The 27,170-nt window shown below is 60.9% G+C and overlaps 1 protein-coding gene across 6 annotated transcripts; it reads left to right on the forward strand.

Annotated features, from left to right (window-relative positions):
* Positions 1–1,450: 1,450 nt before the first annotated feature.
* On the forward strand, positions 1,451–26,959 carry CTBP1 (C-terminal binding protein 1). 6 transcript variants are annotated; one of them, XM_082728738.1, is made up of 10 exons: positions 1,451–1,665; positions 10,984–11,179; positions 12,737–12,891; positions 19,866–20,010; positions 21,316–21,522; positions 23,147–23,361; positions 24,302–24,432; positions 24,980–25,107; positions 25,611–25,728; positions 26,022–26,959. In XM_082728738.1, exons 2-10 carry the CDS (start codon positions 11,173–11,175, stop codon positions 26,206–26,208), a joined length of 1,293 nt encoding a protein of 430 aa, XP_082584864.1. In that variant the 5' UTR covers positions 1,451–1,665; positions 10,984–11,172; the 3' UTR covers positions 26,209–26,959. The 6 variants fall into 6 exon arrangements, with proteins under 6 accessions (XP_082584864.1, XP_082584866.1, XP_082584863.1 ...); XM_082728740.1 differs by having other exon boundaries at positions 1,461–1,665; positions 26,025–26,959; XM_082728741.1 differs by lacking the exon at positions 1,451–1,665 and adding an exon at positions 1,799–1,931 and having other exon boundaries at positions 26,025–26,959.
* The last annotated feature ends 211 nt before the right edge of the window (positions 26,960–27,170 follow it).

Here is a 27,170-nt window from a genome sequence, read left to right on the forward strand (position 1 = left end):
TTTTGCTAAATGTGCACTTGTACCTTGTTTTTTTCATTTCCCCCGTGTTCTAGTTAATCCGATTTGAGAGGTATTTTCATAGGTGAGTACGAAATAAGGTTTAAAACCATTGTTTTGCAAATAGATATCCAGTTCCCTATTACCTTTGACTGAATCCACCCAAGCTTCCTCTTCAATTTTAGAATTTAAAAAATAATAGCAGGATTGATAACAGGATTTCAGGATTGTCCCCCATGTCTCAGTGAGCAGTACAGTATGTCAGTGCTAGCTACGCAGTGTCGCAGTGTCATGTGCTAATGTGTTTTCACCTGAGATGACAGTTATGTTGCCTATGCTCATTGTCAACTGAGAACACCCCAGCTCCCAAGATCAGGGTCTGCCAGGGCTGGCCTCAGTCCCTTTTCCATCTCCCCATCATCTCACCCTAGGGGCCTGGCTAGCTCCCACCCCAGGGCAACTCTCATGACCCTTCCACTGGTGCCTTTCTGGAATGAAGCATAGGTTGCTTGGGCCGGGGGTGGGGAGCGCTGGGGACCCTGCTTCAGCCACATCTGGCCACCTCTGAGGGACCACTGGAATCAGGAAGTCCCTGCTGAGGCTACTTTATGCTGACTTCTGGCCGCTGTGTTCTCTGCAGGATCAGGTGGCTCACCCTGGGGCCTCCCAACCAGGGGTGCACCTCCTTCTGAGCCCCAGGAATCCAAGTATAAGGCCAGGTTTGCCCAAAGAAACCCTCTGGGATCCCTGCTGCGGCCTCCTGCATGGGCCCAGAGCCCGAAGGCCAACAGCTGTGCACTTGCAGTGTCTTCTCGAGGTGGCCCGGGTACATTAAAATGATCCCTGCCTGGAAGCGCTCCAAGGTATGGGGCAGATGCGCGTCTCATACCACGCCCGGTTGCCCTGGATGCGGGGGTAAGGCAGGTGCGGCCTGGCGGTTAAGGCTTAGCAGGTGTGGAGCAGATGGGGCCTGGTGAATGTGTATGGTTAGTGTGTAGATGGATGGTTGTGAGGGTATGCGGTTCTGCAGCAGCTATGTGTGTGTGTATATATGTGCGGGCAAGTGGGCCCAGTGCGGGGCAGATGCGTGTGTACGCGATGCGCGCGCACACGGGGCAGGTGGGGCCTGGTGGTTGCAGGGCAGGTGCGTGGCAGGTGCACGTGTGTGTATATGTGTGCGGGCAGGTGGGGCCCGGTGGTGGCTGGGCAGGTGCGCGTGTGTGTGCGCGCGCGCGCCCGGGTGCGGGGCAGGGGGCGCCTGGTGGATGCGGGGCAGGATTCTTTGCGGACCCAGGCAGGTGTGGGCAGGCGCAGCCCGCAGGAGAGCCTCGCTGCCCGGGCGGGGCGGGCGGGGCGGGCGGGCGCGGCCTACAGCCGCCCGCGTCGTGCAGCGCGGCGCCCGCGCCTGGAAACAGGAGACTGCTGGGCCGGAAGCCCCGCCCGCGCGCGCGCCGCCTGTCCCCGCCCGGTGGAGCGGCTGCTGGCGCGGCGCGGCGCGGCTCGGCACGGCGGCGCCCGGGCGCAGGCGAGCGGGCGGAGCAGCGGACGGCGCCCAGGCCGCCCCACGCGCCGGGCTCGCGGCGGAGCGCGCCGGACTCGTCGGGGCCCGCGGCCGCCCGCGCCTTTCAATGGGCAGCTCGCACTTGCTCAACAAGGGCCTGCCGCTCGGTAAGGCCGCGCGCGCGCATTTCCGGCCGCGGGGGCGGGGCGGCGGGCGGGGCGGGCGGGGGCGCGCGGGCCCTGGCTTTGTGTGCGAGTGCGCGTGCGCGCCGGCATCCGCGCGCCGTCGGGGGCGGGGTCAGGGGCGGGGCTGCAGAGGACCGTGCGCGTGCGCGAGCGGCGCCGTGTGAATGCGCGTGCGCCGGCGCCACCGTCACGCCCGCCCCGCCCGCCTGCTCGCCCGCCCTCCGCCGCCGCCGCAGCCGCCCGCGCAGGTGACACAAAGGGGCGCCGCACTCGGGCCCCTGACCCCTGGTCCAGGCCCCGCCACACCCGCGGCGCGCCCCGGCGTCCGGACCCGGCTGACCCACGGCCCCCTCCCGGGCCCGGCCCCCTGCCTCCAGGCCCGCGCGCACCCTGCGGGGGCCGGGCTCCTGGCAATCGCGTGGGCTCGCCCCGCCTGGGCCTCGGGGGCCTTTGCCGGCGTCCCTGCTACCCGGGGCCCCGGCGCGCCGGCGTGCGGAGCCACCTCGGGGGCCGGCGTGGGCCGGCGGGGCGCGGGCTGCGTGTGGGCCCCGATCCCCGCGTGCCCCCGGGCGGCCCCGCACCGCGGCATCTCTCGTTTGCCGCACGTTTACAGTCAGGAGGCCGCGCCGGTGGGGAGGGCGGCCCGGGCGCACGCATCCCAGCTCGGCGCCCTGGTCGCCGCGCGCGCCCATGGCTCTCCCGTCGCCCCCGCAGTCCCTCGGAGCGGTGGCCCAGCCTCTGCTGCCCCCACGGTAGCTGTCCCCCTCGGTGTCCTGAAGGGTGACCGAGCCCCTGGCGGCCGCTCCGGACCACACGGGGGGCCTGCGACTGGGGGCGGCGGGCCAGCGGGGGACGCGCCCGGTGGGTCCTGGCTTGCTGGCCCGCTCCGTGCCTGGTGCCCCTGTCGAGCCCGAGCGTCGGGGGCCATCTTGCAGTTCCTGTTCCACTTCCAGTAGCCCAGGATGGGGCCTCGTCCACAGGGGCGCTCCCGCGGGCGGCCGGGGAGGGGCCGGCCTGGGTGGGCCCGTGGCCGCCGCTCCTCCTCTTCCTCCCCTCTGTCTTCCTCCCCTCTGTCGGAGCCTGGGGCTCCCTGCAGCCACACCTGAGCCTCCGCGTTGGAGGTTAGATCTTTCTCTGGCTGGGTGCCCTGCCCAGTCCTCTGCCCGCCTGCTGAGAAATGAGGGCATCACCTCTGGGCATGCCCGGGAGACGGCCTTCACGCTGGCAGCATCTTGGAGAAGCCCGGAACCTGGCCAGCAGCCAGACCCTTTTGTAGCGATCATTTTCCCGGTGGTTTAGGACAGATTAACCTTCTGGATGGGGAAGAGAGGAACCGTTTGCCATCCAGAAGCTGAACAGGATTGGCTTTCTTCCGGTTAGTCTGAATAGAGTACTCACAGACATGAAATCCTCACTCAGCTCCCACTTCTTGGGGTGGCTGGAATGTGCACATCCCCTTTTCCAGGATCAACCTCCCCTTCAGGAGCAGTGACGTCGTTTGTATAAAAACATACACGAGAGTTTTTGGGAGTGGCTGGCCTCCAGCAGTGCAGGCCTTGGAGGCACCTGGATCTGTGCACACCCATCCTGGGGTCCTCGCAGGCCATCCGCTCTTGTATGGGGGAGCGCATCCCCAAGGTTCTTGGGGGAGTGATCAGAGACGGTCAAAACACAGACCCAAACCTATCCCAGGGATATCCCAGCCAAGCCGTTGACCAGTGTCTGTAAGGTGGAGATGGCCATGTGAAGCCATCTAGGATCACGAGCATCTGCCAAGTGTTGGGGTCTGGTGTCAGGGCCACGGTGGGGACAGGGTCAGGGTGAGTGGCCCGTGCTTTCCATAGCTCCTGTGTGTGCTCACCATCATTGTCCTGCTGTCCCTGGAAGACATCCTGGCCATACCTGGCGTCTGTGGTTTGTCTTCTTTCTGCCCTTCAGAGCTTTGCCAATGTTGGTCATGGTTCTCTCTGGACCCGGGCTTTGGTCTGTCCTCCCTCCTTGCAGCCCCTGGCCGTGTCTGCTATGTGCTCCGCTCCATTGGCTTTCCAGGTTTTTTCTCACTTGGGTTTTAGCACCATCTTTGAGCACATGGTTTGCTTTGGGCATCTCTATGAGATCTTGGGAGAGACGCATACCTGGGGCATCACTTGCGTCTGCTGTGTGCAGGCATGTCCCGTCCAGCCTCCCTGGGGGTGTCTGTGCGGTTCCAGCCTGTTCTGCCTGGATGGGTTACTGCCTCCTCTCTCTGAGAAATGAACTTGTGCTGGAGTGACTTGTCCCAGCCCTGGACCCCCTCTCCTGGCTGCATTTGGGGTTTCCCTTACAGCCTCTTCTTGAGTTTGAGGACACACGGGTGGGTGCCTGGAAGCCCAGAGCTGCTGAGGTCCTGCTAACTGTTCTGAGAGCCCTAGGCCCTGGGAGGCTGGAGCCGCCCTATTTCTATCCATGTGTACACGTGGCTTGGCCATGGGGTGAGCTGTCAGATGTTCACTGGGGGAATCCCGGGGCCGAGTTGAGCACATCCCTGTAGGAGAAGGGCCCTTGGGGCTCAGAAGTGGGTCTGGCCTTGGCGCCCCACCAGTTAGGTAGAAGCTGAGATTGGCAGCGACTTCCTGTGGCCATCCAACCATGAGCAGAGGGCTGGGCCCATGACATGGCCTTTCTCTGCTGTGGCCTCTCACCTGCCTTGGAGCGCCCTGTGCTAGTGCCGTTGGGGTGTTGCCAGGTCTGAGCAGCTGGAGCACGGCTGGTTGCTGGCTGCCTGCAGCTCTTGGGTGTGGAGGAGCTACCCAGTCCAAGGCTTGTATACCATGAGGCTTTTTATCCTGTGATAGATGTCTTTCTAGAAGACTCCTGGTTTCCCTGCGCTGATGGTGTGAAGGAGGACCCATGGCAGGTTCCGGGGGAGGGGAGGCTGTGTCTGGCCCTGGCACCGTCATCTGCATGGGTCGGGGACAGGCCTCAATGCACTTGCCTCTAGGTCCCAAATGGGATTTCACATCCCATGTTACTACTGTCTGCGGAAGCTGAGCTGTGGATTTGCCCACAGGCTGTGCCCTGGCTTGGGGCCTGTGCTTGTCTGCCCCGACGAGCCCCCAGATATCCTGAGGGGGGCACCAATGTTCTGCTGAGCCAGAGAGCTTACGGACTTCTCGTCATGTGCCAATGCCAAGGGGAGGCCGAGGCACTCCTGTGGCCCCCTGGGAGGGGTCCTTTATGTCCTTGCCAGCCCTGCAGCCTGGCCCTAGACGGGGCTGGGAGGACGGTGACCGCCTGGTAGGACTGGAACTTGGGACAGTTGAGAAGAAATCCTAGTGCGGGTGGGGCCACTTTTTGGACACCCCCAGGCATGGACTCTGGCCTGTCAGACCCCCGCTCCTTACCCCTGGGCCCCTTGTCAGGCTGCCTGCTTTGGGCTGCGGAGTTGTTAACTCTGGTCTTCCTGAATCTGACGTTCGTGTGGTGCAGGGAGGCCCGGCCTTGGGAGACGCGTCCCCACTTGGGGTCTGCTCGCAGCAGCTGTTGAATGTCACACGCAGAGGGCAGGAAGGTGACGGTCCTTCAGCCCCAGATTCTCGGGCGTGGGATTCTGAGGCACCACCAGGCTAGCAGGACATGTGTGCACACACGTAATAGTGTGAGAGAATAGCATGTGGGAGTCTTGGGATGAGAACATGCGTCTGCAGTAGACTTACTCAGGTGTGGGGGAGTGAGTGCTGCCTTGCTGGTTCACGATGAGTTAAGGGGACAGCGTTGTGCCAGTGGCCCTCAGCCCATCACCGGAGGGAGCCGGAGGGAGCAGGGAGCGGAGCTCCTGGTCTTCTAGGAAAGGCTCCCACACAGCAGGGAGTGATGTCTCCCTGCCACCGGCTCTTCCTGAGCCCCTTCCTGGGAGGCTGTGAATGATAATGGGAAGCCTGTTGTGGCTGAGGGCCTGGCTTCATGGAGGTGGAGGGAAGGGCTAGCAGGAGCCAGCCATACTAAGGACTTCGTGTTTATGCTGAGGGTGTTACGAGTTCCGGGTCTCCTTTCTGAAGCCTCTGACTTGGTGGGGGGGCGGCGCTGCTCTGGGGTTTGGGAGACCAGAGTCTGGGGCCCGAGCAGGTGGGAGATGGCCTAGTTTCTGAGGTTGGAGAAGCATCAGTGAGCACTCTAGGGGCAAATTCTGGGTGTTGAGTGTGGATGCTTGTCAGAGTTGCAAGGGGGAGGCTTGACCAGCCAGGGATGGGATCCCAAGGTCAGGCGAGGCTGGGTTCTCAGCACCCCCCAGGGGTTCCTGCTGGTGTAGGTGCCAGGGAGCTGCTGTGATTGGTCTGGGGAGGGGGAAACTCCTCGGGTGTCTCCAGAGTGTGCCAGCTGCACCCCCAATCCCTCTTGGGCGGGGGGGGGGGGGATGTGGTGGTGGAGCGGGAGGGGCACCTTGGAGGTCAGCTGGGTGGGGCTGAGCCGGGGAGAGTTCCGCCCAATTGCCCAATCACCCGTGGGTAGGCCCTGGGGGCTGCAGTCCCTTCCCTTGCCTGTTGTCTTTAAATGTAACTTTGAGACCAGTTGTAGACTGGCAGGAAGATTCTGAAGGCAGCACAGTCGGTCTGCAGTCCCTGCAGGCAGCTGCCCCAGTGGGACCCCTCTCACTGCCGCCAGACCAGCACTTGCCTGTCTGACTTGAAATTCTATACCCATGTTTGGGGTCCTCCTGCTGTTCCATGCCCTACCTCACTGCAAGGGCCTCCTGTGTCACCAGCCATGCTGACTGCTGCATTTCCCCCACCACCTTACTGAGTTGTGGGTGCAGGTGTGAGTGCTTGGTCACCTCCCTCCGTGGGTGCCCAGCCCCCCAGGGCCACCACCTCTCAGTGCACAGCTTATCATAAGGGAATAAAGCCTGTGCACATGTCAAGGCGGTGGTCAGGATTCAGTCACTCCCTATGAGCTGCGGGTGCAGCAGCTGCTGTGTGTCCCGTGCCTGCGAGGTGTGGAGCTGGTGCCCATGAGCCCCTTTTCCAGTGAGGGGCCCAGGTGTCCACCCAGAGTGGGACATCAGAATCGGGCGGAGGTGACCACGGAGGAACCCTGCGGGGAAGGGCTGGGGCAGCAGCAGCCTGCCATGGGCATAAGACACCCACCCTGCATCCCATCCTTCCAGACCCCCTGGCTGGTTTCTGAGCCCCACCCCTGACACTCAGGCCCATCCCTGGTCGAGGGGCTGTCGGGCTGGCTGTTTGGAGCAGGTGGCTCCCAGGAGTCTCATGTCAGCAGCTGTGGGACAGGCACCCAGGAGATGTGGAGTAGAGATGAGGGCCACAGGCCAACCCAGGGTCCGCCCATCAGCTGTCACTTTGTAAATGTGAGCCATCCCCTGGTGGCAGACAGTGAGCAGAGCCCTGGCCTCCCGTAGGTGCAGGCATGAGTACCGTGTCCCTAACTGCCTGCCAGGCGTTTTGCTCTGGAAGAAAATGACTGCATATGCTGTAGCTGTATCGGCTTCCTTGACTGGGGGGCATTTCTGTTTTGTTTCGGTGGGGGGGGGGGGACAGGGTGCCCCTTGGATCTTCTGTAATGTGTAGCCCCCTGATGGCCTCCTGGGGTGTGGGTCTGAGCCACCATGGCTGTGCTCCTGGTGGGGTTCAGCATAGGGGCAGCACCTGCCGCCTGGGGGGTGGCTGCAGAATGCAGCCAGTTGTTAGCTGGGACCACCTGAACCTGCCTTCCACAGTTTAAATGTGTTCAAATAGCAAACATTTTACAGTAACATCTCTATGATTTTGTTGTCTGTTTTTTGTGTTTTATTACATTCATTTTAATGAATGTCCTTTAGTTTTTGTGATTTTATCTTTTACGGCAAAGCTGTCTTACAGATGGTTAGCCATGCAGTGCAGATGCTTGAGAAAAGATGCTTTCATTGAAAATCTCAGACCTGGTTGGGCAGCGGTGACCAGAAGACCCATGGCAGGTGCCGGTGGCTTGCTGGCCATGAGGCCCTGTCCCCCTAGCCCTGTCCTTAGCCCCCACATTGCCCCTCCACATCTGGGTGATGGCCACCCCATGTGTTTCTGTTGTCCTTCTCCGTACCCCCTCTTCCGCCTGTGTCCGTGGTCGTTCTGCACCGTGAGGTCACCTGGCAGGGCTTCTATTGGGCGTTTTCCAGGAGCGAGGCAGAGTGTGGTGTTTCCATGCCCCCGCACTAGCCCAGATGCTTCTTTCTGTCACTTGGTCTCACGCTCTCCGGCACAGTCGGTGGATGGCAGGGTCCCATGTCACTTGCTGTTGCTGTGCTGGGCTCAGCCTCCCTCACCCTAAGATGCGGTCATGCTGTCTGTGGGGCCCCGGGGCCAGGATGGGCAAGAGCCAGGCTCACCTTTGTGTATGTACAACCTGGGCCTGGAATCACCATGCATCTGCACACTGGGTCCTGCGACCTGACCTTGCGGCCCCATGCCTACCTGCTCTCCCCTGGGTGGGCACATGTCACCACCCCTGGGAAGGCAGCCTGGGACGCAGCCTGCCCTAAGCTTGTGCGCTTCTGAACCTCAGTTAGCAATGCTTTCTTTTGAAATCATTTTCACGCGAAAGGTGAGCCGGCGATAAGGTTGAGCACATATTACTGATATGTGCTTTCTGCTAGGGCCACGCCGACCATGGAGGACTCAGCGGGGGACTCCGGTAGCTGTCAGGCATGCCTGGTGCTTCCTTCTCTAGGATTTAGAAAGAAAACTGCAGAAAGCCTCGTGACCATGACCGCGTGGTTGGTGTGACCCTTTCCAAACTCTGTGTCGCCTGCACATGCTGAGCATGATTCACAGGGCCCTCCAGGCTGAGGAGGGCTGAGCGCCCTGGGCTCTGTGGAGGGGATGGCTGTGGTCTTCCCCAGTGTGAGGACACTGCTGTCTTGTGGCTGCCGTTGGAGTAGGTGTGGGGACCATGCCAGAAAGTTGAGGAGCGCGGAGACCTGGCGAGATGGAATAGACTTGGCTTGCAGGGCCTGGGGTTCTGTGGCTCTCTCTCCTGTCTCTGCCTTGTCGCAGCCCCAGTCTGTCTGCAGCTCAGTCCACCCTCCGTTACCATCTACAGGCACCTGGCAGCATGGGGTTCCCGTGGGGCCTGCTCTAGGGTGCTCGCCACTGTGCAGGGGCGGGAAGCCCTGAGGAAGCTGGGCCAGCCAGCCAGACCAGAGTGCTTTGTTGGACTGAGGTTGGTTGACCCCTGACCTGAGGCCTACATCCTTAAGGTGGTTACGTCCTTGGCGGCCAGCCTGCCGCTCCCTGTCCAGACACCTCGCACTTGCTGCCACTTCCTACACCCATAGAGGCCAGGGCCGGATGATCCCTGTGGGTCCTTGAGAGCTCTCTGGGGTGTCACTCTGTCACAGAGCACCCCCTCCTGAGTCATGAGGTGTGAGCGACATGTCTTGTTTCGTGGCTCATCGGGCATGTTCTTTGTGGAACAGAGTTAAAGGAGGGTCCATCACGGACAATTTCCCACATTTTGTCAATTTCCCACATTTTGTATTTTCTTGAGCCAGGTGTCCTGAAGCTACAAGTTTGTGAGGAGAAGTTCATGTGTGTCAGGAGGATTCAGGCCCTTGGGGCCTCGAGCCCCTTCCTGCCATCTGTGCCTGACCTCAGAGTAGCACTGGTGTTGATCTGACCTGGGCAGAGCATGTCATGGTCCGCTGCGGGGGGCCCACCCGTTGCCGCTCACCTGCCCGTGAAGGACTCTTAGCTATGACTGCATTGACAGGGAGAGAAGGGGCTCCGACATCCTCTACTGAGGGAGGGTCCCTCCTCTCACAGAGTGAACAGCTCAACCCCCAGCAGCACAGGACGGAGCCAGTTTGGCCAGGTCTGAGCTGGCCAGTGGTCCCTCTCCAGTGGTCAGCTATGGCAAGCTGTGGTGGGGCATGGGGAGCGGGATGCTGGCCTGGGCAGTCTGGCCCAGCCCGGGGAAGGGCCTCGGCACGCAGCCTCATGGAACTGAGGGTCTTTGCAGACCCTGGGCCACCTGTCGGGACCCCTTCCTCCCACGTTGGGGCTTCAGTGCCCTCTGACCAGGCGGCCCAGTGTGGAACCCATCTCAGGGATAAAGGCCTGTGAGCCATCCACGTCCTGGCAGAGAGCCAGTGTACTCAGCCACCTGGGAGCTGGTCAGGAGTGCTTGAAACTCACAGAAGGAATTGAGGGGAGAAGCACTCAGACTGGCCCCAGCTTGGGCCTGAGACCCCCAGCACACATAGCTGCTTTCCTGCCCGTACCCCCACACATCCTGGCGTTGCTGCCGGCTGCACGTGGCTGGCCTGGCTGAGGCTTCCCCACAAGCCAGTCTGGGTCCTGTGTGGTTGAGCCCAGTTGCATTGTGGGTTCACAAGCACATGCACATTGGGGCGGGGACAGAGGAGCTCAGTCAGAAATCACGCCTGCAGAAGCCCAGGCTCGCAGGGCAGGATGGCAGGACACCCACCCTAGGTGTGGACATGCTGCTTATAGCAGGAGTTTGCCCGGGTTGCGTGGGCTGCAGGCCCGTCCCTACGGGGGCTCGTCTGCCTGGTTTCCATGTGGCCAGCATTTGGGGGTGGGGTGCAGCTAACCCTCGCATCCATCCTTGCAGCCTCCTACCCATGTGACGTTCCTGCTCTGTGCGGGGCTCCTGAGGTACATGCTGGTGGTGTTGTGGGTCCTGGTCAGTGTGGTGTCTAGCCTCGCCTTGGGGGCCAGCCCAGGTGTGGGGTCCTCATGCTGGGAGCAGGGGTCCCATGTTTGGGGTGGATCTGGAGCACTCCTGAAACCTCAGCCTATCCCTGACAGGTGTGCAACCCATGTGCATGCATGTCCTCTGTGCCTTCTCAGGCAAACTGTGCTTGAGTCGCGAGTCTCTCCCTGGGGTGTGGCCTACAGGGACTGGCCAGGGGGCCTGTGTCCCAGTTGGCCTCCCCTGGTCCTTCCTGGAAGCCTCATCTGCAATCCCCTTTCCCTGCGCAGTCACAGGCCGGGAGGCTGTCGGCAGAGAGGTACTAATGTGTGGAGCTGACCACAGACCTCACACGTCATGGACACTGGTGGCACCTGGGGTGGGATTCCTGAGTCCTTGCAGGGGATGCTGGGGCCAGGCCTCTGGAGGGAGACTCGCACCCTGGCTGTGCCCCGCTGTCTGCTCGGACTATTGGGGGTGGCCCCTGCTCACTCACGGGTCCCAGCCTGGCCACAGAGAGATGCAGTGAGAAGCTTCCCCCTTGTGGACCTTCTGGCGTCTGCAAGTTCCTGTTGGCCCTGGATGGATTTTAACGTGTCTCTTGTGTTTAATTTTTAGTCAGACTTTGACCCTGGTGCAGGCTTCAGTGGTTGCTGCGGATCAGGAGCCTAAGAGCTTTGGTTCGAGACAATTAAAGACGTGGGATGAGGATCCAGTGACAGGACGCGGTTCTGCCCGGGGATTCTGAAGATAAAACGCTTTGAAAAGTCGAATTCATGGTCGTGGAAGCCGAGCCCATATTAAGAAATGTCAGGTTGGTAGGGGCTCCTGGAGCGTGCAGCCGCTCTACGCCAGTCCCTTGGAGACTGTGCGGCGCTCATGTCCGTGCAGCGCAGGGTGGCCCGAGCACTGGGAAAGGGCCGGTGGACTCCGGGGTCTCCCTATGGTGAGTGTGGTGGGTCAGGGCAGCGACACACCCCGCGGTACGCCGGCCACAGTGAGGCCCCCCAGGCAGCAGAGCACAGCAGTTCCTTGGGGGTCCCGGACGGAGGCCTGAAGCCACTGGTGGGCCAGGCCTCACAGGTTGCCTGTAGGTCTATTCTGGTTGTCCTCCCATGAGCTCTGTGTTACTGTAGAAACCCGAGGCCTGTTCTGGTGCCGACTTTGGGGTCAGGAGGCAGCATCCTCTTGTATGCTGCCGCCCAGTGGGTCACGGTGGGTTCTGGCAGCGGGGGTGTCTCGTACCTGGCGGCAGCTCCCCCCACATGCTGTACCTTTTCTCACGGCCTTGTAGCTGTGCCACAAGCTCCCCTCACAGGCGGTCCATCAGGCCGTGTTCTCTAGAAACTGAAGCCAAAGGATGCGGTGGTGGGCATTTTCCAGTTCACTCAGAAGCAGTGATGATTAGCGCGCTCCAAGCACGTAGATAACCCTCCCACACGAGACATCGCCGTTCTCTGAGGGAGGCCAGGGAGAGGAGTGGTGCGGTCCCCACACACAGGACTCCCGTGTTGTCTGCCCAGCTGTGGATGACCTGTCACCCACTCGCCAGGGAGTGGGGGACATAGCCCAGGAGGCCTTCTGGCCTCACAGGGCCCGCACGGAGCCACCAGCGGGGCTGCCAGGTCTGTGCCTGTTATGTGACGGAGGGTGATCCTCCTTCCCTGGCGGGGGGAGGCCACAGCTGGGCTCCGGGCCCCGGGCAGCCCGCTTTCCCTGCCCCTGTTCTCCTGTGTGGAAGGGCTGCCTGTGCGGTGGTTGGGCTGGTCTTGGCGAGGCCATGGGTCTGGTCACCTGGGAGGCCTCCTGTATCCGCTTGGTGCAGGGCAAGGCGGGCTTACCTCTCCTACGGAAGGAGCTGTTGGTTGTTTTTACCTTGTTCCAGGCAGGTCGGGGGTTCCAGCTGTGTCCCCCATGTTTTAACCCTACCCCACCTCTGTACCTTCTGTGCGTAAGAGGGTGCCGGGCCTGGGGGATGGTCCCATCAGTGTTTCTGGCAGCCATGTGGCAGCCGCGGATGGAAAAGGGCCTGTGGGTGCTGTCTGGAAGCCGGTGACGTCATAGTCTGTGTGTGGTTGGTCAAGACGGTCCAGATCCTGGCACAGGGCTGCCTTGGCACGTCCACATGTGGCTGGGCCCAAAGTCCTGTGGTGGGGATGCCGGTTGGCTGGGGTCCTTGTTCGCTTGGGGTCGGTGAGCCGTAGCTGACACGGGCTGGCTTTTAGGAGAGGTGTTTTTACTCAGGTTTGACAAGATCCCGACGGGTGGACACTTGGGACTCGTGGGGCCGTGGGTGGTGGTGGGCGGCAGGGGAAACGAGGTCTCTGCTGGGGGCCACCGTGGGCACTGAGCATCACTCCTGTCTCTATAGGCGTCCGACCCCCGATCATGAACGGGCCCATGCACCCCCGGCCCCTGGTGGCCCTGCTCGATGGCCGGGACTGCACGGTGGAGATGCCTATCCTGAAGGACGTGGCCACGGTGGCCTTCTGTGATGCACAGTCTACGCAGGAGATCCACGAGAAGGTAACTGTGCGGGGTGCTCGGGGGAGCAAGGAGGGCAGGGTCTCAAGCGTGTGCCTCCGTGGCTCCCAGGCCACCAAGACTTGGGGCCCCTGTCATACCCCCTGCTGACGTGGACCCAGGGCTACTCTGTGGCTCTGTGAGCCACTGCCACTGTAATCACATGTTCCCAGAGTGTGGAGCCTGGCGCCATAGATGAGGCCGGCAACAGTGGGGGCCAATGAGCTGTGTCATCTGGTCCCGCCTTGGTCTCCCAGGTTGTCCCTGGCTGGTGGTCAAGTACCTTAGGCCTGAGGTGTCTGCCCTTCTGGAGGTGGAGCTAACGCCCTGGGTCTAGGTCTGGGTCCTGGCGCCAGGATGGATGGGACGCAGCTGTGCCCACACACTGCCTACTATGCAGCCTGGTAGCCGCCACAGCAAGCCCTGAACTGGGATCCTGCTGTCCCAGGGGTGCCGGTAGGAGCAACAGACAGTCCTCTGCCTAAGAAAGGCCTGTTGGCAGGGCCTCAGGTCATCCCCAGCAATTGTTTCCTGCTGCATGTCTGTCCCAGGACCGAGGACATGGGCAGAGAGAAAGACTGGGCTTGCAGCCTCACGAGGAGCTGACAGCTCCAGGAGCAGCTTTGGGGAAAGTCTAGAAGACCCAGAGGGTCCTCACGCAGCAGGAGGGGACAGATCAGGAGGGGGCGGGGGTGGGGCAGCTGAGGGTCTGGCGCCGTTGACAGAAACCTTGGGACCCAGTGGGGTTGAGTTGTGCGGGAACGAGATGAGGTGTCACCCACCAGCCGGCTATGGTGCCTCTGGAGCAGGCACATGCCGTGATGTGCCTGCCGGTGACATCCCTGGTGTCTGCCCCAGAAAGGCGAAGTTCAGTGTCCACCGAATCCTGCCCTCGAGTGTGGCCATGGCCCTGCTCCCTGGAAGCAGAAGAAGCCGGTGGCCTTGGCAGCACGGGGGCACCCGAGTGTCCTGGGCCATGGGAGGAGCATGTGCGACGCGGCTGGCGCCTGGGGGCTCGGCACTTTGTGTTTCTGCTTGGCTCAGCGACAAGGTCAGAGGATGGAGCAGACTAGCCGGGGTTCGGGGTTGGGAGTGCTCTCACTGCCGGGGGCTAGAGCCGCTCGTCTGCGCATGTGCAGGCACGGTGGACAGACAGGCTGTAGAGTTGGGGAGGGCAGCTTCTGGCAACTTTCTGTGAATTTGAAACAGTTTCGAACTAAAAAGATAAAAAAAAAAATCAGAGATAGTAAATGAAAGAGACAGATCGAAATGTTTAAAAATTGTGAGCAATATTAAAATAAGTTCTGTCAATAAATCTGAAAACCAAGACAAAATGAATGTTTTCCTTTAAGATTGTGATTTACCAAAATGATCTCAAGTTAGCATACGACCCAGAGAAGCGAGTCAGAGCCCCGGGGAGGGGCAGGGACAGCCTCAGCGAGCTGGCAACTCTGCCCCATGCCAGCTCATGGATGGTGCCCATCTGGAGAATGGGTGAGTGTGCAGGAAAGCCGCCCTGTGAGTGGTGCTCTGGAGATGAGTGGGAGTGAGCCCTCACAAGACCCATGCAGCCAGCAGTACCGAAAGGGGTCATCTGAGAACTTGAAGGCGCTCTTGGAAATTAAACATGCGACTGGAAGATTTAAATTTTAACAAGGAGCCTGGAAGACGCAGTTAAGGGGAGCCTGAGAGGAAGACGGGGCGAGGAGGCTAAAGGGGAGCTCCTTGCCGGGTGTGGCCAAAGGCCTCAGGTAGCCCATGTCTGGGGAAACGCGCTTCCTTTCCTGAACCTTGATGGTGCTGTGGCCAAGTGACACAGTCCAACCAGGGAGAGCACAGCAGAGCTCCCTTCTCTGTGGGAAACAAGACGTGATGGCTGGAGCCTGTGCAACCACCTGGACCATAAGGGGAACCATGTTTGGAATTGGCCAAGCAACAAGACAGAAGCCCTGGCCCTTGCTGGCTGTGGAGCTGACCCAGGGCCCTGAACCACCTGTCTGCAGGCTTTGGCTTGGAGGGAAACGACGCATCTCTGTGGACCCTTGTAACTAGCTATATGGCAGATGCTGAGTGTCACAGAGGACAGGCCATGCCATCCTCAGCACGTCATGCTGAAGAAACCTTCTAAGGTCAGCGGAGATTAGCTCTCACAATGTGAACCCAGGACAGGGTTCACAGGATGCTCTGCTGCCCCAGTGTTCTTGGCAAAGAGATGAGAATCAGACCAGCCCCACGCAAGGTGCTTTATAACTTCAGGGGAAAACAGCTTTCACTTAGCGCTGTGTGTCTGACTGAACTGGAGTGGGGTGTTCCCGTTACTCTCTTGGAGAGCTCTTTGAAGACCTCCAGCCCCAAAGGAAGGGGTCCTAATGAGAGAGGGCTACATGGGGTGGGAGGGTGCTCTCTGCTGACCTGGAGCAAGGGGCCCCCAGGAGCACATCTGGGAAAGCGGGACACCTGTAGCAGTGGGCAGTAAGGCGGCCCTTCAGGGACATGCCAGGGGAAACTGTGAGGAGCCAGTCCTGGGAGGGAGACGTGAGGGGAGCATCTAGGCACTTGCAGAAATAGGCTCAGATGTGAGTGGAGGGCGGCAGGAGAGCCCCAGCAACTGGGCAGAAAGTTGGTGTCGGTGCCTGTGAGTCCATGGGACAGACCCCCTGGGAAAGGGGAGAGGGTGGGGAAGTGAGGCCTGGCACAGCTACAGGTGTGCACGCATCGCAGCAGATGTATTAGGGGACCTTCTGGAGGGGACGTGCTTCCTACCTGAGTGAGATATGTGGGTGCACAAAATGGGGCCGCGTACAGGGAAAGTGGTTTGATTCAGAGGCAATCAGAAACAATTGTGGCTAAAGAAAGAACAGAACATATGAGAAGTGGGTGGACAGTGGCAGTCCCTGCAACAGCCAGGACTTGATGGCGGATGGTCAGACTCCCAGAAGAAGGTGGGTGACAGAGGGGGCGTTTGGGCAAAGACAGAGTGACTGCTGGTAAGCAGATAACACTGTCCCCACCCCATGGGCACACCTAGAGGCGTGAGGTGCCGCTCCTGCTCCGCTGGGGGCATGGCCACATTGGCTCTGGTGGGCTTTTGGCACGGCTGTGCAGACCTGAAGGGTGCGGTGTTCTCTGGATTTGCACGTGGCTATTTGCCACAGGGAAGTGTCTGGAACCATAGAGAAGTGTGTTGGAGGCCCTGTGCCACATTTTTCTGAGCTGAAGCCGCACAAAATAACCCAGAAAGTAAGTAAAATCTACAGAAGTCACGGGACGCTTATGAATCATGCATGTCTGTGTGTAAAGGATATGAGCGGGGCACCCACCTCTGGGATGGTGAGGTGGGCTGTGGTGAGGGCCAGTAGGCATCCTTTTGGCCAGCCAGACCTGGCTTTCCTCAGGCCCTGCTACCACTGGGAACACCCAGGGCTCTGGGTTCATTCTGCAAGGTGGGCCCCTTGCACCCCATTCTGGGGCTAAGGACACAGGTTACCCACCTGGTCACACAGCTGATGGAGGGTGATAAGAATGGACATTTGCTGGTTTCCAGCTTACAGAGACAGACTGGGCCCTGGGGATTCCTGCCGACTTCCTCCCTGGGAGGTCTTTGTGATACCTGGGGCTATCCTGGCCACTTTGCAGTCACAACCAGGAATAAGAGGAACCTGCAAGGACAGTGGACCTAGGGGCTGGCCAGAGCAGTGCGGTGGCCCAGGCCTGCATCCCTCTGGACAGAACTGCCCATGCAGCAGGCTTCCAACCTGCAGCCGAGTGGGGCCTCCCTGGCCCAGGGTCAGGGATGGGCAGCCACGAAGTGGGTTCTGGTCCTGGTTCTGAGAATGCTTCACTGGGTTCCATGTGATAAAAAAATATGCTCGGCAGAAAAACAACTAGGACGTGAAAAAGTAATTTATCAAGAGACTTATGTGGGCAAGTCACCCTCAAATGCAAATTAAAGTGAAAACAACGGATTCCAGTTTATATGCACCACGTGTGGGGTTTTGCTCTCCAGCCCACCCAGGGCTGTTTAGTCCATGCCCGAGGGTGGGTATACTGCTGGGGGCAGCTGGGGGCCATCCCCGGAGCCTCACAGATGGATCTCCAGCACACTCGCTAGTTTCCACCCTATGGACTCAGCTCAAGGAAACCAGGCATTTTTACCATGGCCCAGCCAACGGTGGAAGCAGCCAGAAGCCCTAGCAGTAGGGAATGTCCGGAAGAATCATGGCTGTCAGTGTCAGGGTGGAACTTGGGACAAAGTTGTGATTTGGAGACCGACTACTGCCGTGGTTCAGTGCTCAAGATAGAAGGCTGCCATCTGCACGCACACCGCTGGCCTGTGTTCTGAGGCTTTTCCTCCCTGTCTGTTCACAGCTAAGCCTCCTCCCCATGGTCATCTCAGGAGGAGGTCCACATGTGTCCCGCTGCCCAGGCCAGAGACTCAGGCTCACCTCTGGAGAGTTCCTCTCTGCAATCTTTCTGTCCCTGAGCCCAGGGCTGCTGCTGCTTGTGCTGGCCTGGATGCATCTTTCTGTTTCCAGTGCATGGCTCTGTCTGCCCACAGTAGGCACTGACGAATCTGTCCACTCGCCCCCCACTACTGTGGCCACCTTCCTCTCCAGTTCACGCAGCTCAGCACAGGGTGGCCAGAGGGGGTCTTGTCAGCAAGATCTGCTCTCTCCTCCATCTCAGGCCCTCACCGTGTCCACTTACTAGCTGCCGCCCCCATGCACTTTGCCCTGTGGGCACTCACCGCCACTCAGCTGTCCCATGTGGGCCCGCACCCCACCTACACCAGGTCCAGTACCGGGAGTCCATGCCTTTGCGGCCTTGATGTCCTCCCAGGAATCCAGGACTGAGCTTCCTGGGATCTTTAGTGTGGGAACCAGGGGTTGAGCTTCCTGGGATCTTCAGTGCGGGATGAGGAGCCGGAGTTGCTGGGACCTTGGGTGTGGGATCAGGAGCTGGGGTTCCTGAGATCTTCAGTGCGGGATCAGGAGCCAGGGTTCCTGGGGTCTTTGGTGTAGGAACAGGAGCAGAGATTTCAGAATCTTCAGTGTAGGAATCCTAGCGGGTGCCAGCAACACCCAACCATTCCCTTAACGTCAGGCCCACCAGTGCTCCCAGGACCAGGGACCTATGCCGCCTCTGTCCTGCTATTTAACCGTCTCTTCCTCCACCTATTTTGTGTGGTCCCCTAAGGACAAGTGCTCTTGGCCCTATCTGCCATTAGAAGGGGGAGGGAGGTTATGCCAGCCTCAGAGGGAGCTGTCCACATTTTGGGTTGCCATTTGTCTGATAGAGACTCAGCTCTTGGGGAGAAGGGGATGAGAGGAAGAGTGGGCAGCTCACTGTAGGCCGTATACCCCACACGAGACACTGCTCTGGGCCACTCAGCACATCAACCCACATGCAGGCTGGGAGGGGTGTGGTGCCCCTGGCTCACTCATAGGGCCTGTGGGCCAGCAGCTTGCACACAGCCCCTGGGGCAGCCTCCCTCACCTGCTGTTGGATGGGCCTCCATCGCCATCCTTGAGACCCCTGTATGGAGGAGGACGGGGTGGACCACACCGGGTTATAGATGCCCTGTAGCATTTTGCTGAATGTGACGTGTCCTCGGCTGTAAGGCTCACTGTTGTATCCACCAGGGGCAAGTAAAGCCTGCCCCTCAACCATGACAGGTCATGGATTGCATCCTGGGCCCCCTGCCCTTGGGCCGGGAGATTGGACAGTGCACGCCCTCTGCCAGCGTCTGGCTATCGTCAGAGCATGTCCCAGGTGCAACATGACAGCCCTTTAAGGCAGCGCTCATAGCCCTGGGGCGCAGGCCCACCGTCCTGCTGAACCCGGGACAAGCCCCTGAGAAGCTGGGTGTCCCCAACCGGCCCCCCCAGCCTTGCTGGGCACACCTGGGGGCTTCAGTCATTTCCAAGGCACCAAGGTGGGGGGGGTTGCTGTGCATGCTGGGGACAGTGCAGCAGCAGTGTAGGGTGTGGTCTGCACCAACCTGACCCGGCCTGGGGCATAGTGCGTGGTCTGCTCCAGCCAGCCCCGTGTGGGGTGTGGGTATGGTCTGCGTGGGTCCCGCGTGGGCCTGCCTTTTCAGGGCTTGTCCTCACCCATGGAGAATTCAAGTTATGACTCCTGTGGGGGCGGGGCCGTGGGTGGATCCCCAACTTGGGGAGTGTTTTCCCCACTGGGCAGTTTTACAAAGTGTCCTTAGTGCATGTCATCCGAACCCTGGGGAGACAGGATACCGACCTGATCATGGGGCTTCTCGCAAGGTCACCCAGGCCACAGAGACCCATGGACACCAGGGCAGGCGTCCAGAGCTGTCGTGGAACTCACGCCCGTTTGTGGAAGCTGCAGGGGAGCACGTGGGGTGGGCATGGGGGACAGTGACCTGGAGGCCGGCCCTTTCGCGGGGGCATGTTGTCGTCTGGGGACCCTGTGTGTGTTTGTGCTGGGACCGTTTGTTGTGTCTGCCCCCCTCCACACTCACTGCCCCATAGTGCGACAGCATGGCCCTTGCAGGGTCTGGGGCTTTTGGGATGCTGTCTGTCCTTAGCATCCTGTTTCACTGGTGCCCACAGGGAAGGTGAGCCCACACCCCTCCTTCCCCCCTCCCCCCGCACACACACAGTGGTCTCCCCTGGGTGGGACCCTGCGCTGCTTAGGGAATCGAGCCCAGAGCCAGCAGGGTTGCCCATCCGGATATCCCAGCAGGGGCTCCTGCCCTGGGAAGGCCACCTACAGTGCAGTAAGGGGAGGAGACCCGTGGGAACTGTGGGCCTCTAAGGACTGTCCCAGCCTGCCTCAGGCTGTGGGTGGGGGGAGCGTTTGCAGCACCCCCTGCCCCCCAGGGGGTTGTCTGGGCTGGTTTGGAGCAGCTGGAGCCTGGGGGCAGCAGGCTAGCCGGCAGGCAGCCAGGCTCAGTCCCTGAGGGCCAGCATCTGACTGGTTGGCTGCTGTCCTGATGGCAGGTGCTGAATGAGGCAGTGGGAGCACTGATGTACCACACCATCGCGCTGACCCGGGAGGATCTGGAGAAGTTCAAGGCTCTGCGTGTCATTGTCAGGATTGGCAGCGGCTACGACAACATCGACATCAAGTCAGCTGGGGATCTAGGTAGGGTGTGCGCAGCCTTTCCCTTAGCGGCTGCATCCCAGCTCTTTAGTCTTGTGGGCTGGCTTCGCTTTACACCAAGGATTGTGTCGCAGCCCCTAGTTTGGTTGGAGGCAACTTGTGAGCCCGCTGTCAGGGTGCGGCCCCCATGCCGGCACCCAGGTCACTCAGTTCGCAAAGGAAGTCTTGTGGGGGGCATGCACGTCCTGTGCGTCCTGCTTGTGCAGAGTAAACCTGCCCAGGACCGTGGGCAGCCTCCCAAGGAAGGCACCTGCAGCTGTGGGGAACCATGGCCTGCGTGCTTTCTGCCCCGTGGGCTCCTGGGGGCCTTTGTCCCTGTGCACCAAGTCTGCCTGTTTTGTGATGTTACAAGCCAGGGCTCTGCTTCTGCACCTGGGACAGGTAGGGCCATGCCCTGTGGTCAGTCCTGGTAGGTGGGGACTTAGAAGTCCCAGGACCTGGTCTGCGCTCTCCACCAGCAGTTTTGTCCCCAAATCTAGGGGATGGCATAGCACGGTTCTCCTGCTTCCCACCTGTCCTTGCATTTCCCAGCCCGCTGAGTTTTTTCTGGAAGGGAGTAGAGGTCCACCCTGGGCCCTCTCATGGAGCTCTGTGGGTGTGTTGAGTATTGTCTTGGCATTTGGAATAGCTCAGGGAGCATCAAAGCTCCTTCTGGCAAGCAGGGAGGTGACTAGTTCCCAGGCAGAGCAAGGAGATGGCAGGACAGGGCAAACGAGGGTGGAAGGGGCCAGGCTTGGGAGAGGCGCATAGAAACGTGGAGGGGCTGGGTCCACCTCTGGACCATGAGGCCCTGGCGAACCGTTGGCCCCCAGTGGTAACCAGCCCATGTGGGCATGGGACGAGCCAGCGAAGCTCAGTTCAGAGGAGAAGCCTGGACCAGCTCTCTGTCTGTGGCTGTTGGGGCTGATGGGTCTGTGGGAGCTGGGAGAATGGGACCACCCTGTCCAATGCTGGGTCCCAGTTGGCCTGGGAGCCAACGAAGACAGGCGGGGTGGGGCCTGTGTGGCTATGTGAGGCTGCGGAACGCTCCAGATGACAGCCAGCCCGTGACCCCCTTCGTGGAAGGTCCAGTGGCCAGCGGTTCAGGCAGGGCAGACCCAGGTGTTGGCATTTTCCTAGGTGGCTCTCTTGTGTCCTATCCTGTCTACTTGCTGGACCTACAGGCAGCTTTTCCAGGTGGCTTGGGGTGTGTCCCCTGCATTTGTGTCATGGTCTGATCTTTTGTGGGGAGGGGGAAGTGCCATTACTGGCTTGGGTGACTGTCCCCATGTGTCTCATGTTTCTCAGGCATCGCTGTCTGCAATGTGCCGGCGGCGTCTGTCGAGGAGACGGCCGACTCGACCATGTGCCACATCCTGAACCTGTATCGCAGGACCACGTGGCTGCACCAGGCACTGCGGGAGGGCACGCGGGTCCAGAGCGTGGAGCAGATCCGGGAAGTGGCTTCTGGAGCTGCCAGGATCCGCGGGGAGACCTTGGGCATCATTGGACTGGGTGAGTTCAGCTCCGCCTTCACCCTTCGCAGGGGTTCAGAGCCCGTGAGCCAGGGCTTGGTGGGGCTGCCGGATAGTCTTCCTGCACAGGGCCTGCCTGGGGCTGACCTGTCTGCCCGAGTGCTGAGTGTGGATCATATACACACATGGGTGGCAGAGCCCCAATACCATTCCTGTGCATACAGCCGTGCACTCATGCCTGTCACTCACACACTGATGGACCCTCACCACACTCGGACATGCTCCCCCTGCCTCCCTACCGCCCCACCCCATGGTTGAGGGGAATTGGCTTTTAGGTGAGGGGCACATGGCCCCAGCCCTGCCGTGGGTGGAGCGAGCTGGTTCACCCGCGGTGAGGACAGCCATTCGGGGTTGGTGACAGCCCTCTCCTCTGCCATGTTTGTGGTCCGTCTCCATCTCTGAACTTGGGATCTGTGTACCTGGGAGGCCCGGGGTGGATGGGGCGGGAACTCACTAGCAGCCCCTTGTCACACTGCTTCCTGCCCTTCCTCTGGGGAGGCCCCTTACCTGCCCCTACTCCACTTGTCGCCCACTGGGCCACGTGGGGGACACCTGACAGGTATGCGCTTGCCTTAGTATAAGATGCCAGGGCCATGGCTGTCCACAACATGGGCTTCTCGTCCAGGAGAGCTCACTGTCTTGGTGCCTGTGGGCATGTGGCCCCCAGCGCTGGTCCCCAGGGGCACCCTGCACCTTGGGGCCTGGGGTGGGGTTGTTGGGGGCTGGTGGGGAGCTGGGCTTGCCTGGCTGGCTGGATTTGGGGGCCACTTGGCCTCCTGAAGCAGTGTTGTTGGGAGACTGAGTAGGCCTGACTTCAGTGCAACTCCAACCCGGTGAGCCTGTATCTCCCCACCCTGAGGCCGTGGCCCAAGCCGTGGTCAGGAGTCAGACACTCAGTCTAGTCTGACACCAGGGCGCTGTTTTGTGACTGTTTACACCGTGGTCTGGGTCTGGGTACATGTCAGGTTCCATCTGCCAGCTTGTGTCGGGAGGTAGACAGGAGGAGACAGCCGGTACTTGACTTCACGGTGCTGTGGGTTCATGTTTTGGGTAGAATTGGCAGGATGGCTCCACTCTGGCCTCACCTGGGGTCACTCATGGACAAGGCGGTTCCCTGGGGCCTTGGTGACCCTACCCTTGTGGCAGATGCTCTCTGGCAGGCAGGTGCAGACGGGACCATCCCCTGCTTGTTTTCTTTGTCAGCATCCTCTTGCTCAAAGCAAGGTCCAGGGGTTGGGGGGAGCCCCCTGAGATGTTGGAACCTTGGCCACCACCCCCCAGTGCTTGGCTGCCTGGTGGCCCCCGGTTTCCATGTTGGCACCCGCCTCCTCAGGTACGGGGCTATGAGCCCTGTGGCCTGCACCCTCCCAGGTGCAGGGGCCACACCTGCGACGCTGTGGCTGTCACCCCATACACTCCCCGGGGAGACCCTCCAGCCCCCTGCACTCCTCTCCAAATGCCCTGTCCACCACACAGCCGAGCAGGGGCCCTGGGGCAGACAGGGCCTTGCTCCCCTCAGTGTCAGCCCTAGGTCCGTGGGGATGCAGGCTGTGTGGGTGTTGCTCTGTCCGTGGCCATGGTGACGCCAAGTCTTGCCCTGTCAGGCCGCGTGGGGCAGGCGGTGGCGCTCCGGGCCAAGGCCTTCGGCTTCAACGTGCTCTTCTACGACCCGTATCTGTCGGACGGCACCGAGCGGGCACTGGGGCTGCAGCGGGTGAGCACCTTGCAGGACCTGCTTTTCCACAGTGACTGTGTGACCCTGCACTGCGGCCTCAATGAGCACAACCACCACCTCATCAACGACTTCACCGTGAAGCAGGTGGGTGCACCCACAGGCTGGGGAGCCCACTGCAGACCAGCCTGCACCTGGAGCTGTGCCGAGGCTCCCGGTGTCCCCACGGCTGCAGCACATACTGCGCTCAGGGTCTTGGGCCTCGTTCTGGGTGTAGCCTGCGGGTGTGGGCATGTGTGCACATCCGTGTGCGTGTGTGTGTGCATTCTTGCACACCGATTGCTGGTTGCCTGTACTTGTGTGCTGTATACCACGGTCCCTGCCCCCTTCAGGGAGCATGAGGCCTGGCACCTGGGGTCTTATCTATCTGCCATCAGTGGGTGTGGACAGACGGCCAGGGTGAGCGTGGCCCTGGGGTGCTGTTGCCAATAACCAGCTGTGAAACCAGGATGGGAGAGCTGACCGAGGAGGAGCTGCCCTGAGCCCCGCGGCAGGGGCAGCTTACTTGGTCTCTAGGAGTCTGTCCCTTCAATCCCCTTGGCGCAGGGAAAGCCCCTGTTACCATGAAGCCTGAAGGGGAGTGCCTTCAGGGCAGCTCTGAAGGCCTTTAGCAAAGAGAGATGAAGCTGCTGTCCAGCTTTGGAAATGGGGGCCTCTGGTGGGGCTGCTGCACTGAGGATGCTGTCTTAGGGCCTGTGTCCCTCACTCCTGGCCACAAGTGTGTCCTAGACATGCCGCACCCTTTCTAGGCACTCCAGTGCATCCTAGGGACCAGATCAGGACACCCTTTACCCCAGCCCACACCTCACTGCCAGGAACAGGAGGAGGCAGGCTGCGTATTGGCACCTGTGCCCCAGCTAGGCATCCTCAGGGTGGAGCACCATTCGCACAGACCCCTGAGCCCTCGTCCTGCCGCCAGCCCCTGTCTGCTTCGAGTCCCTGCCAGTACCGTCCCCTGGGTGTTGGCGGGGGCTAAGTGCAGAGGCCTGTGTTGATTCACTGCCATGCTGTTTTTATCTCCTCCCAGATGCGACAAGGCGCCTTCCTGGTGAACACGGCCCGGGGTGGCCTGGTGGACGAGAAGGCCCTGGCCCAAGCCCTGAAGGAGGGGCGGATCCGGGGTGCCGCCCTAGACGTGCACGAGTCCGAGCCCTTCAGGTGCCTCTTGGCAGCACCTGGGTGATTCCTGGCTGCCACCTCTCCCATGCCAGGCCCTTGCGCTGGCTCACGGCCCATGTTGGCCCTGGTCGGGCATGAGGCCAGGCCTGATGCCCCCCTGCAGTCTGCGGGCCCCGTCGTAGGGCTTCAGGTCCAGCCTGAGGTCCAGCTGCGGACAGAGGACAGAGCGGGGGGGCTCAGACCTGTGCTTCATGTAGACTGTCTGGGGGGTGCCCCGGTGCAGGGGTCTGGCGACCCCTGTGTGGCCACTTCTCTAAGGACCCCACCTCTGAGAAGCCCGTCTGGGGCAGCAGCCAGTCCTGTTGTCGGGAGCCTGTCACTATGGGGACTGGTGCCCTCCCTATTGGGAGGACTGGGGTGCTATACCCCAGGCTGGGACTCCTCCCTGTTGCTGACTCCTTCCCCCTGGGCTCATGGCCAGTGTGACCCACCTGGGGTGCCCTGGTCTGACCCCAGGGTGGACTGTGGTGCCAGGCGGGGTCAGGTACCCTCTGCCCTACCCTGACCTGCTTCGTACCGTCTGTAGCTTCAGCCAGGGGCCCCTAAAGGACGCGCCCAACCTGATCTGCACCCCCCACGCAGCCTGGTACAGCGAGCAGGCATCCATCGAGATGCGAGAGGAGGCCGCCCGGGAAATCCGGAGAGCCATCACAGGTGAGGGGGGCCAGCAGGACCAAGCCTCCTCCCCAGGCTTGCATCGCCAGGCAGCCCTGCCAGAGGGCCCGCCATCCCCCCAGGGGCGGAGATCAGCACGCGGTTTACACATGGTCTCCCAACGCAGCCCTTGGTCCCCCTGGTGCATCACACTTAGGACACTTGCTCACGGTCACCCTGTGGGAATCCAGCATGTGGGCCCTTCCTTACCCCAAGTCTGGCTGTGCTGGTACAGCTGGGCTGGACCTTGTCTGCTGGTCCCTGAAATCCCTGGCCTGGTAGACATGGGGCCACCGGGGAGCTGAGGGCACTGCTTGGGCCTGGGGGGTCTCTGAGCTGTCAGGGGACTGCATCCAGACAAGGGGGAGAGAGCTAGAGGGAGGGAGGCCCAGCTGTGGGGACCCTGCAGCCTGCGCACCCCACCCCCAAGCCACCGCACTCCCAGATGCAGCTGTGTGACGTGTAACATGGTGCTGCCCTTCATATCCCCGCTGCGTCTCCAGGCCGCATCCCTGATAGCCTGAAAAACTGTGTCAACAAGGACCACCTGACTGCTGCCACCCACTGGGCCAGCATGGATCCTGCCGTGGTGCACCCTGAGCTCAACGGTGCCGCCTACAGGTGAGTGGGTGGGGTGGGCTCAGGGGACACAGCACCTCTGTGATGACTGTAGGCAGGGTCCTGGGGGTGGGGGGTTTCCTAGATGTGCGTGCTCCTGTGAGCCCCATGGACCAGAAGGTCTGAGGGTGAGAGCTGGACATGCCAGACCTGGGGGTGGGGGGTAGGGCAAGGGAAGAGTTGGAGGGGGTGGTCCCACCAGGCAGGGCCTTTGGGAGCAGCCCCCAGCCATCCTAGGCCTGAGCCACGGCCACAGGAGGAGCCCTGCCAGGCTCACACGACGTCCCTTCTCCCAGCAGGTACCCACCAGGTGTGGTGGGCGTGGCCCCCAGCGGCATCCCGACAGCAGTGGAAGGCATTGTCCCCAGCGCCATGTCCCTGTCCCACGGCCTGCCCCCCGTGTCCCACCCGCCCCACGCCCCTTCTCCTGGCCAGACCGTCAAGCCCGAGGCAGATAGAGACCACGCAAGCGACCAGTTGTAGCCCGGGCGGAGCGCGGGCCGGGCGGTGCCCTCAGACAGGCGTGTGCAGAGGCGGTGCCTGCGGTGGCCGCGGCGCTCCAGAGACTGTCCAAGCGCCCGGCGGGCAGAGGTGGCGCCGGCCTCCCCGCGTCAGCCGTAGTCGTCCTGTCCCAAGGGCCAGCCGCTGTCCTGTGTCCTTTGCGTCCTCGTTAAGCAGAAGAAGTTAGTAGTTAACTCTATCATGGATGTTCTTGTCTGTGTACAGTCTTTAGAACATTACAAAGGATTTGTTTGCGTAGCTGTCGACAGAGAGAAAGCTGAGGGAGCGTTCAGCAGGTCGGTCTCAGACTGTGTCCCTTGTGTGTTGGAACGCGCCCTGAAACGAGGCAGTTGGCAAACTTCTCAGGACAACGAATCCTTCCCGTTTTTCTTTCTACGCCACACAGTGCATTGTTTTTTCTACCTGCTTGTCTTATTTTTAGAATAATTTAGAAAAACAAAACAAAGGCTGTTTTTCCTAATTTTGGCATGAATCCCCTTGTTCCAAACGAAGACGGCATCGAGCGGCTGCCAGAGATGAGGCTGCGCCTGGGCCACGGCGCGCTCTGGCCATTGGCGTCTGTCCTGGGGACGTGGGGCCCAGCGTCCGGCCTGTGCGGGTGCCGTCCTGCTGATGTAGTAGGCTAGCAATATTTGGGTTAAAATCATGTTTGTGACTGTAACCATTTGTATGAATTATTTTAAAGAAATAAAAATCCCAGAAAGAGCCGGCAGGCCCAGCGTCTGTTTCAGTGGCTTTGCCTCCCAGGGACTCTGGCAGGCCCCAGTCCTGGCTGCCACGGGTGGCCCTGGGGAGCCCTGGGGGTCAGTGGTTCTGGCCCGGGTAGTGGATCCAGGCTCAGAAGCTGCTGCGATGGGGCAGCCAGGGCGCTGCCCCCTCTCTCCCTCATGTGCCTCCCCGGGGCCTGCTTGGGGCAAGAGCAG

The sequence above is a fragment of the Mustela nivalis genome (genome assembly GCF_964662115.1).
Source record: "Mustela nivalis genome assembly, chromosome: 4".
NCBI lineage: Eukaryota > Metazoa > Chordata > Mammalia > Carnivora > Mustelidae > Mustela > Mustela nivalis.

Excerpts from the sequence above, each read along its gene's own strand:
- CTBP1 (XM_082728736.1), top strand. The coding sequence starts at position 1,626 with ATGGGCAGCTCGCACTTGCTCAACAAGGGCCTGCCGCTCG. Across the intron at positions 23,362-24,301 it reads ACGACTTCACCGTGAAGCAG|ATGCGACAAGGCGCCTTCCT; the intron begins GTGGGTGCACCC and ends ATCTCCTCCCAG. Across the intron at positions 24,433-24,979 it reads CACGAGTCCGAGCCCTTCAG|CTTCAGCCAGGGGCCCCTAA; the intron begins GTGCCTCTTGGC and ends TACCGTCTGTAG.